At 34.0% G+C, this 11959-nt stretch overlaps 1 protein-coding gene across 3 annotated transcripts; it reads right to left on the bottom strand.

The window, feature by feature from the left end:
* Positions 1–1672: 1672 nt before the first annotated feature.
* Positions 1673–6633, bottom strand: LOC104247925 (GATA transcription factor 8-like). 3 transcript variants are annotated; one of them, XM_009804077.2, is made up of 4 exons: positions 6303–6633; positions 4952–5047; positions 3703–3948; positions 1673–2808 (listed from the first exon to the last, which is right to left on the bottom strand). In XM_009804077.2, exons 3-4 carry the CDS (start codon positions 3922–3924, stop codon positions 2014–2016), a joined length of 1017 nt encoding a protein of 338 aa, XP_009802379.1. In that variant the 5' UTR covers positions 3925–3948; positions 4952–5047; positions 6303–6633; the 3' UTR covers positions 1673–2013. The 3 variants fall into 3 exon arrangements, with proteins under 3 accessions (XP_009802379.1, XP_070027827.1, XP_009802378.1); XM_070171726.1 differs by having other exon boundaries at positions 6378–6633; XM_009804076.2 differs by having other exon boundaries at positions 6511–6633.
* Positions 6634–11959: the final 5326 nt, after the last annotated feature.

The raw sequence follows: 11959 nt of genomic DNA, 5'->3' as shown, positions 1-11959 counted from the left end.
TTAATAGTATGAATGATCCCAAAGTATACCAAAGGGTAAACTTAAGATTTTATGTACGTATAGTAAAGGATATTATATACTCCCATTGTTTTAATTTATGTAAACCCTATCAGACTAGGTCTTCTAAAACGTGCATAGGACTAGAGCCGTCAAAATGGGCTTGGCCTGTGAGGCCAGCCCAACCCAACCCGCTACTTGGGTAAGGTTAGGTTGAGATTTTTTTAGCCCATTTAAAACTGAGGCTTATAAGCCCGGCTCAAGTCAGCTCGCTGGCCCTTGAGGCTTGATCGAGGCTGGGCCTGAGCCGGCCCGTGGGCCAAAAATTAATTATATTCAAATTTACATATTTTAAAAAAGTAAAAACTAAAAAAAAATATTAACTATAATCACATTAACCGACCTTAGATTGCTCATTTACCCTTCCATATCAACTAGAATTTATATTTTTGATATGCATGTAGTATGACAAGATTAGGTTTTCTTTTGCTTAATTAACAACGAACTAGGAAAGTTTTAAGTGGCCAATAATATTTTTTCCAAAAGAAATATTATTTTAAGTGGCCAATGATCAGTTTGGTTACTTTAATATTTTAATAATTATTAAATTGCTCTTCAGTATAGAAAAATGTCAAATTTTAATACCCCAAAAAAATTGACAATACTAGCAAATATCATGATTAAAAATTTCATGGATTATAATGATGAAATCGACAAATAATGTTAAACCTAAATTAAAAAACCTTAATATATAAACTTATTGAAGCAATTCCTGAACCTAAGAAAAGTGAAAGAAAAATACTAAAAAATATTCATGTAACATTAAAAAAAGATGAGCTAGAAATATAGAGAATTTGCATTTCAATTACAAGATTCCTTGTCAAATATCAAGATTCTTGTACACTCTAAATAAACAGAAGTCGTTCATATGATTAAGAGATTATATCACGAAAAAATATCTAAAGATTTGGAGAAATATTTTTTTCTAAAAAAATTGAAGGGCCTGCCCGCCCTAACCCGCGGCCCTCTTAAGGTTGGGTTGGGCTGGCCATTTTAAAGCCCATATAGATGGAGGGTCGGCCCGCCCTAACCCACTAAATTTAAAAGCCCACGAGGCTTGGGCTGGGTTGGGCTGGGCTAGCCCGTATTGACAGCTCTACATAGGACAATGCTCATAACATGCCATGCCAAATTCCCTATTATAATGCTCTTTAATGCTTGAATATGCCATAATATTTATGTGGTTATAAGATGTCGAAACTCCCATCTAACAAGAGCATGCTAGTGTTTTATTATGCTATAACCTTAATTGCATCTTTGTGATGCAAACTCCTTGTGTAAAGTTAAATTATATTTTGTAGCACTTCTTGATGCACGAGTCTACTTATTGCAACGCTCCTTAATGCTCAAGCATAAACTTTTTGACATATATTTGCACTTAAACTTTTTTTTCCCCTTTAATTATGATTAATTAATATGTATTTTAAGATTATTGATGTGAGGAAAAAGCGATTAGAAGACATACTCACTCCGAGCACGTTAAAAATTCGTTCTAGAGTCGCTCCCCCGACCGGAACACTTATAGGAGCTCTTGTGTCAATCACTTTCATTCCTCTCGTTAGACCGTCTGTAGCACTCATACTCGATTATTTCCTAATAATTGCTATACCTCACAAGCCACAAAACTAATTATAATAACTGCAAAAAGAATTCCCATATTGTAAGGATGGGAAAAAGAAATGCCAATAAGTCTAACAAAAAGATAACACTGACTCCTAAATAACACTACAGCTGCCTAGCCTGAAACTCCATTTCTATTTCTAACCCTTTTGTCCCTAGCTATCACCTAAAATATGGTCATCTATTTCTTCTCTATTCCCCTACCTTCCTTACATATTTGTACAAAGAACCAATGAACAAAGCAATGATAAAAACAATAAGCAAATTAAACTAAGAACTGAAATGACAAGGCAGAGGAGATGAAAAGACTAGGAAAAACTATTCTCTGCATTCTTGTTACTCAGGGTTGAAATCTGATTGCGCGATTGAAGTACCAGCTGTGGCATTGCTCTCAGGCGGGCCAGGGCTTAGGGGCCGGATTGAGCATGGCGCAGCCTGCTTGTCATGTGTATCCTCGGGGAAGACGTTGCTTCTCATTTCCAAGACCTTCTTGTGAGAGTTAGAGTGCAAGGATGGAACAAATGTGGGGGCTGCAGCAGGGCGGTACTCAGGGAAGAGTCTACCTTTCTTGTAGCGAACGCCACACGCGTTGCAGAGGGTTTTTGGTCCCATTGGACCTGCCCTCCATTGAGGCGTCTTTGTTATCTCACAATGCACGCATTTCCTAACTGTTTGAGGTGCCCGCTGGTAATTCCGATTTGTGTCGACTGGAGCTAGAGGAATGGAAAATTTGATTCTCTTTTTCTTCTTCATGGGAGACTCCCCGAAATCAGATTCCAATGTATCTTCAGGCGCAACAAATTGCTGGTGAATCTCGGTAAAGGATGATGTTGGAGACATGAGTTGACTTACTAGCCGTGGATTAAAAGTTGCAGGGCGAGGACGCTTGCTCCGAGCACGTTGTGTACCACGGTGGCATGGACTAAGAGGAGGAGTCGTTTTCACCGCCCCTGAGCTTGATGAGCTGCTGCTGCTGCTCTCAAGCACAGAAACAGGACTTGAGGACAGGAATTTGTTATGAGATGGCTCCTTGTTGACAGGAAAATGTTCTTTCCCCATTGTCAATCCGCCACAAGAGAAGGAATCCTCCACAAATGTTGAAAGCCATTCAAGTTGAACAATATCCTCATACTACAAATACAGAGGAGAAAAAAGAAAATGATATCATTAGAGTTTCTATCAAGTACGCTACGAAACTGCATAAGCATCACCAAATTAGAAGCTAGAAGAGTAATTAGTTGAAGGACAACGTACGAATTCATGTCTGATTATCCGTTTTAACGCCTAATCAAGATTAGGACACTAAACAGCACCTAATTGATACACCTAGTTTTCAATCATACAAGATTTTCAACAGAATGTTAGTTCAAGTGGCACCTGCTCATTTATTATGATGGTCCCTCAGACACCCACCAACCTTTACAACATCCATGTGCAAGTGACAATGGATTGAAGAGAAATTGACTGACTTTACCTACTATAAGGACACTCTTTTGAGCATTAAATAGGAAGACAAAGTATCATTTTGCAAATACCCATCAGAAGGTAAATACACTCATAATAGAAGGTTTGAATTTGAAAGTGAAATTTGAACTAAAACTTATTAACAAGTCGTTATCAGTAGATGTGTGGACAAAATCGTCAGATTCTAAAAGCTCCAAATGATTGAACTGACTGCACTTGTAGCAAGATTTTGAACAGAAATTTTTAAATCCAACCTACCATTACCATGCATTTAAGATGATTACGCATGGAACAATCAAGATAATTAGTTAAGACAAAAAGCATTTTAACAAAAAACTTATGCGCGCAAGCTTGGCTTGAACACCAGCTGGTAGTCAAATGCTCAGAAAAATGATAGCAACCAATTACATGTCAAGGCATTCACATACAACAGGTCCAACGACAGTTGCTTACATTTATAATGCGCAATTTTTTAATTTTGATTAATATCGCTTAATATTCAAATATGCCAAAATCAAGATAGCAAATTTAAGAAAATCACAGTGAAGTTGCTGCACTCACAGGAACTAAGAGCTCGGATGAGAAGTCGGAAGGTGAATTTCTGTGGCTGCTGAAGAAAAGTGGGTCTGAATCGGGCAAGGGTTCGTTGCAAATGCTTGGAAAATTCTTGCAATCAGTAGAGTCAAGATCACCACACTCATTTTCTGGGGAAAATTCAATCAAATCATCCATATGGTCAAAGAAGCTGGCACAATCTATCTCATCCACTAAACTTGACCCCATGCTACTCTAAACTATAACTGTTACCTGTAAAAAAAAAATCAAAACAAAACGATGAGTCATCTTTCAATTATCCTACACTTCATAGCAATGAAGGTGAAGTTGGAATACATATAAACATTACAGAGTAAGAAGATGAGTGGTACTCCTGCTGCTGCATTTTATGTGACACTCCCTTTTTAGTATGTTCCAAAGAATGATCTTTTTTCATATTTAGAAATAATTTAACTTAAACATCTCATTTTATCTTTAATGACATGATTTTAAAGAACTGAAATATTATGGCATATTCAAGACCACAATTTCCAAAAAAAAAAAAAAAAAAAATCTTAAACATTACACCATCAAACACCTTCACATAAAACGGACCGAGTTTAGTGGCGCAAGCATATTGTGTTTTACCCTTACAACAACAACCCAGTAAAATCCCACAAGTGAGGTCGGGGGAGGGTAGTATGTACGAGAACTTACCTCTACCCCGAGAGGGTAGAGAGGCTATTTCCGATAGACCCTCGGCTCAAGAAGATGTGCTTTACCCTTAATGACATGAATTTATACTCACCAATATATTAAGACATAAGTTCCAAATATGTTTTTTTTCTTAAACATTGCACCGTCAAACACCTTCGCATAAAATGAGATGGACCGAGTATTTACTGGCGTAAGCATGCGGTGAAGGGTAGGGGCCACCATCAGCCCAACATAGCTTCAATCTGGAGCAATGTTGTCACAATGATGCTAGCCAGCACAAAGGGGAGCGTGGCCCATTTTAGCAGAAAAAGGTTGAAAATTCTTTTTGGATTCTTGTCACTTAAAAGAAAAGCATATATTAAGATTCCCAGACTAGGATACTACTTGTACCTTCCCAAATTAATTTACATTTGGCAAAAAAAAAAAAAAAAACAAGAAAATAAAACATATAAGCTGGTGTGAGAATGAACAAGCACACTACTGAAAAAGAGGATGAACTGATAATACTTAAATAAATCGAAGAAAATTCAAAAATGCAAATGCAAATTCAAAACCATACCTCTCAAGAAATGCAGGAAGTCACAGAGCCCCAAAATGCAGAAAAGTTGTAATTATCAAAATTTCTTAAAAATTCACTCCACTAATGAACATTCCCCTGAAATATATCAAGAAAAAATGTTAAGAACACATCAAAATAATGCAAATAGCAGTGTGAAAATTGAAACTTTATGCATAGAAGTCCCTGAAACATAAAGTTTATTGGCCCATTTCAAGCAAAACAAGTAAAAAAAATAGTGTTGTTTTAGCTTGGATCAATTTAAAGATAAGCAGAAAAATGCCTAAAAAAAGAAAAACTCTGAAAGCAGAAGAGGAAAATTAAAAAACAGTACCAGCAACTAAACAGGAGCCTCAAATATAAGTAACAAACTACAGAAAAGGACAAAGAACCCCGGGCGAAGCTATAACGGTTCATTACCATTCGTCGAAAAATTATATAGTATATATAGATAGCGGCAAAGCCAAAAATTTGCAAAAAAATGTTCAAGGTACAAAATTATACAGTATATATATATGTATAAAAAGTAATGTATAATAATCTATATGACATAGTATAATTTTCGGGCAAAATGTGTTCAACTAATTACGGGCCTATGTGGTTAAACACACTCAGCGAAATTCCTGATTTTGCCGCTGCAAATAATACTGCAATATCCCACAAAAAGAATAGCTCTTCTCAGGGGCGGAGGGAGTATAGAAGGTACGAGTTCAGCTAACACAGTAACTTTAGTTTAGTAGGTGTTTGGACATAAAAATTATAATTTTGAAAAAAAATAGTATTTGAAGTTAAGTGGTATTTGAAATTTGAAATTATGTTTGGACATGCATTTCACTCGAAAAAATATCAGTTTTATGAGTGAGATTCTGAAAATTTTGAAAAACTCATTTTTTTTAAAAAAATTCCAAAAACTTGTAAAATTTCAAGGACAAACACATTGTAGAATCCTTTTTTTTCAAAAAAAAAGGAAAAGATTATGGATAAACAGAGCCTTAAACCATATATTTTGGTTGAAATTATTAATTTAGAATTCAATAACTTAAAAGATTTATAATCCTAAACTCATAAACTTCAAATTCTGGCTCCGCTTCCGACACTTCTCAGTCTCTCGTGAAGCAAACGAGTTTTAAAAGAAGCAGAAAAATTGTAGGAAAGGATAAGAGGGATACTCAATTTTACAAAAAAACAGAACATTTCTGAGGAGTGAATAAACAGAACCAGCAATTCTAAACAGGGGCCTCAAATAGAACAACAAACAAAAAAAAAAAAAAAAAAACCATCCGATGCACTAAGCTTTCGCTATGCGCGCATCGGAAGGGCAGGACCACATAGGTGTATAGTACGCAGCCTTAACCTGAATTTCTACAAGAGGCTATTTCCACGGCTTGAACATGTGACCTACTGGTAATATGGCGGCAACTTTACTAACCTAATGATCACATATGGCGGCAACTTTACTAATATAATGGTCACATGGCGGCAACTTTACTCGTTAGAAAACAAAAAAGGAAAAACAACAGTAAAACTATGGGCTATAGGTAGTGTGAATGAATGAAGTGTACCTGAAAGGAAAAGATGAGAAGAGAGAATTAAGAGATGAGGAAAGGGTTTATGAATTGAGTGTAAAACTTAGTAGGAGAAATGAAAATGAAGAAAGCTAAAAAAGGGAAGAAGAGAAAAGGAAGGTGCTAAGTAGGTGAGGCTCTTATTCATTGCTAGCTGTACTTTTTTACCAATCTCAGCTGACCACCGTCATCATCTTTAACTCTCCTCTCCTTCTCTTCTCATTTCCTCGCACGGGTCCCATTCCTCTAGCACCGTTTTTTTTTTTTAAAAAAAAAAAACAAAAATTTCTAACACCAATACTCCCTCCGGTCCATAATAATAGCCTGTTTGGTAACCCTGAGGGGTAGCTCGGCTGGTAAAGACTTGAGGACAAAGTCCTTCAGGTCGCTAGTTCGAGCCCCAGCAGGGCCACTGGAGTCATTACAAACCAGTCGCGTTTCCAAGGCCCCGTGAAACTAACCGTGGTGGACCCGCCTTGAAATAGCGGGACCCGATGGGTACAGCTAGTCGGGTTCGCAAAGCGACACTCGAAAACCACGGCAAAAAAAAAAATAGCCCGTTTGGTCAAGCTTCTTTTTGGCCAAAAGTGTTTTTTTTTTTTTGCCAAAATTGAGGTGTTTGGCCAAACTTTTGGAATGAAAAAAGTGTTTTTAAAGCTTTTGAAATGAAAAACACTTTTTTAGAAAAATATACTTAGAAATAGTTTTTTAAAGTTTGGTCAAACACTAATTGCTGCTCAGAATTGTTTTTCAAACTAATTAGTCAAACACAAACTACTTTCACCAAAAGTACTGTTGAGAAAATCACTTTTGAATAAAAGCATTTCTCAAAATAAGCTGATTTTTGCAGTTTGGCCAAACGGGCTATTAGTCACCAATTTACTTTAGCCACACCCATTAAGAAAATAATAAATTCTAGATAAAAATAGGTAGTGTGACTAAACTACCTTTAATTAAAGGTTGCAGCATAATTTAATATGATGAGTAAAAGACCTTTTGGGAATACGTATATAAGGGTAATTTTAGAAACACAAATTAAATTTTTTCTTAATTATATAAATGGACACTTATTTTGGACCAAAATAAAAAAATAAATTGATCACTTATTGTGGACCGGAGGGAGTATCATTTATTTCGATATTTTTTTATTGCTATAATAAAATACCATTATAGAAAACAAATATTATAATATAATATAACATACATGTTTAATTTTATAGAAAATTTACTTTTATATTGAAATACTACAGTCAAACCTCTCTATAACAACCACGTTTGTTCCGAATATTTTTAGATGTTATAGCGAAATGTTGTTATAGAGAACATATATTATAACATAACATGAAAATTGGTTCCGAACTTGGTTTTTATAGTGAAGTATTGTTATATAGGAATGCTGTTATAGAGAGATCTGACTGTATTATAAAGGAAGACCAAAGGTGGACTTATATAGAGTGTCGAGGGGTCACCGGACACCATAAACTTGGGCAAAAATATTTCATATACAATGCATATACCTTAAAAATGATTATACAAATAATTTGGCGCCCTGAACACTAAAAGCCTTTAGAAAGCATTGGTTGAACAAAATAATGGTGCCCCAGTCACGTGAAAAATCTAGGTCCGCCTCTGAGGATGACTGTTATAGAGAGGTATGCCTCTTTCTTTGTTTTATTTTACCTATTTTAGTTTGACTAAATAGTTTTAGTATTATTTCGTATTCTATTATCCTTAGATTTATATCTACCATTGTTTCTTTTATTTATGTTATCTTATTATCTTGTTATTATTATTTTTTTCTATGGTTCCTACACTATTGTATCGGATTTTAAACATTGTTGTGATTATGTTATGTCTGAGCTGATGATCTATCGAAAATAGTCTCATATTTTTAAAAGATAAAAATAAGGTCTGTACACACCACTCACCCAAGACTCTATTTACAAGATTATACTGAGTTTGTTGTTAATATTGAATATTAAAATTTTAAGATAACTTTTTAAAAAGATTATAGCTTAAGGATGGCCTAATATTTTTGCAATTATATGACCATGAAAGATTTACTCGATATCAATGCTAGTATTATATCAATTTCGCTCTCTTTCTATCTTCTTTAATTTGATGCACATAATTACTTGATACTAGGGTTGGACATATGTCGGGTAAAACCGATAACCCAAACCATTAATTATTTATTGGATTATTGGTATTGAGATTGGGTTAACGGTTCGGTAACGGTTTAGAATTTTTTTACTATTAGGTTATCGGTTCGGGCTTCGGTTTGCCAATTTTGTTAATGGGTTAACCGATAACCCAATAAAAATTAATAAAATTACGACGTTACCCATAAGTATATACAAATGCTAGGACTTTAGTTCATTTTCTCCTATTCTTTTTCAACTGCACTCTTCAGTTGCTTCATATTCATTCTTCATAGACCTTACTAGTTACTCATAGCGTAAGTCTTTGGTATACTATATATAAATTCTTCTCTTTTTGCTCAACTCCAGTGAATTGTCTTCTCTTTTTTGCTTAACTCTAGATTGAGTTATCTTATCGGGTAAACCGATAACCGAACCGATAATGACCGATAACCGACTAACCGATACCCGATAACCGATATCTTATCGGTTCGGTTATCGGTTTATCAAATTTGTAAATCAATAACCAATATGCTAAACCGATAATATTCATAACCGGACCGAACCGACCGATACTCAAACTACACCACGTGAATAGACCTGAATTTTAAATTGTGAATTTGAACTTTTTCTCTTCTTTTTCAACGAGTTAATGGCGGAACCTTAACGTATATGTTCGCCCGTAATTATTGCCGGTTTTGGAAAAGCTAAAGCGCGTCAATTGCCTCGTATGTAACGGCCGTTATTTTTGACATTTGAGATGCTTCACTTTGTTCTTTCACATATCTAATTGACTTTCGCATACTACTAGCAAGTGAACCTCACGAACCAATTATATCATTACACGCAGACTGATTGACGTTGTATTCACCAATTAGGAAGGCGAGTGTTATGGAAACGTTTCCTGTCGCGTGGAGCGTTTGGAGAAAAATGGAACAATGTAAAAAAGTATAACTACCGTTACTAACTGACAAAAGGATGTACGGTAAATGGCAACAGATTAACTAAACCTGTCTTTTTAATTTTTGTTAACTCAAAATAAAATTAATTTAAATAAATCGGTTTGGAGAAAAATTAATTTATATTTGGTTATTTATATTCAGAGGCATATTCAGAATTTAAATTTAAACGGCTAAATTTTAAGGTTCAGTGCTTACATATTATATTTTTAAAATTATAAGTTAATAATTTCTTTTGAATTATATTTGGTTTAATGAAATATAATTTTGTCCGCCTCTATCAATATTAATTACTGGTGTTTCTTTAAAAGGAAAAAAGGGAATAAGAGATGAGCTTCTTTTTCATTTTTCATTTTACTTGCACTTTTAATATAACTTGGATTGTACTCTTTGAATATCTTCCTTCCAATTATTTTTCCCTTTAATTTTAATAATAAAAATATAATAATATAGCTAGATCTTTTTGCTCCAATTTTAGTCCTTATATTAATGGATAAGATTAATTACCATTTAAACAAGTCATCATTTGAAGGAACCCACAATTTTCCTAAAATATATGATAGATTTGGTACCAAATTGTTTTTAGAGTGATGTTTAGAGAGAGAAATTTATCATAAGTGGAAAGCGTCTATACCTAATGGCTTAAACCGTCATTTCTATTTCCTAGCTCGAGCGCTCGTGTGCCGAAAATGAATAAGGGTAAGCGATCTGCCAAAGTTGTGGGATGTATAGATACATCGGTAGCGGAGCATTCCGCCTTAGAGAGAAGCCTCCGCGCGAACGGTAGTAAACAAAGCGAATACAAAAATATTGACTTGAATAACGCATAGAGGCGGATCTAGGATTTAAAGGTGGCGGGTGCGAAAATTTCCTTTAATGTACACCTTATAATAACTACTACTAATATATAGTTTGTTCGGAATGTTTGTCCAGTTCATTTGTTTTAGTTTATTTGGACAATTTAATAAGCACTTTATTTGCAAATATAGAAATTACATCAATTTTCCAAACCTTACTTATGGAATTTCACTGGGTATATATGTTATTATTGTCGTATGAAAATTACATCTCAGACATTAAGAAACAAATATAATTAATATTTTAAAGAAGAATCACACTTTTATTATTAATAATACAAGTAAAATCGATATTTTCACTAGGGAACTACATTTTTTTTTTGTATGCTAAAAATAAATTTGCACAAGTAAAATAAAATCTTTAATAAGGGAACTCCACTGATTAGAATAAGGGGAAAAAACATCTTCAATAGATAAATTATACCCCATAAATAAATGCAGAATTAGCTAAACTATAAGATCTCAAAACTTAAAATCATAAATCTAATGCTTGCGAAATATTCATCATAATTTATTACTAAAGATATTTAAATTGTATTTAACAATCAAACTAAAAGATTTGAGATTAAGAGAAATGCTTACATTATGAAATTTTAAATTTTGGAGGCTTTTTTTTGAGTGTTCTTGCTAAATATCACAGATAAAGTAATAGAATAGAGGGAAAAAATAAAAATAATAAACGACAAATAGAAAATTGGGAGGTAGCCAAAAAGGAAAATGACTGGGATAAAAGAAATAAAAAGCACAACGAAAAAGGAAAGTCAGACAAGGTTCAAGATAAATTCGAACTAGAATTATATACACGAGAAAAGCTTTCAAACAGGTATACCAGTCATGGCATATTTGTCTAGTTTACGGATGGGGGTGGCATGATCATATATTTAACCTAATTTAAATTTTTTATACATAAATATATGATAATTTTACCAACCGAACGGGTGTCATACCACCCCCACCCATAAGGGTGGATCCGCCCCTGATAACGCAAACATTAGTGAGAATTTAGTGCTCGAAAATCTAAGGGTAGGCGGGTGAAAAAATTAATTTGCCTTTTTATTTAGTGTTTATTATCGAATCGGATGCTTAACCCCCGCCCCCGACTATGGGGATTCATTATGCAAAGATACGCCGTTTGACTGAGTGCTAAAATTATTCATTAATACTCAATCACGAGCAAAATAAATTCCTCAACAACCAAAAATTAATAAAGAAGTAACCAACACTTAACTATAAAAGAACTGATCATTTTCAGTGAAAGTGGAAAAAAAAATCTTTTTAACAAAAAATTACTAAGCAAATTAAAGTATTAGTTTCATATTGATTAGTTAAAAAAAAAAGTCTTTTATATAAGGAAAACTAAAACCAAATTGATGATTGTCACTTCCTTCACTTCAAAGATAAGCAATTAAGTAGTTGTGTGTGTTTATTAATTCATGCATATCTGGAAAAGATTTTAAAAAATGATAATTGAAAATTCATTCAGGTGATA

This window comes from Nicotiana sylvestris, chromosome 4, assembly GCF_000393655.2.
Source record: "Nicotiana sylvestris chromosome 4, ASM39365v2, whole genome shotgun sequence".
NCBI lineage: Eukaryota > Viridiplantae > Streptophyta > Magnoliopsida > Solanales > Solanaceae > Nicotiana > Nicotiana sylvestris.
The sequence above is the reverse complement of the archived record's forward strand: the minus strand, read 5'-3'. Positions and strand labels throughout refer to the sequence as shown.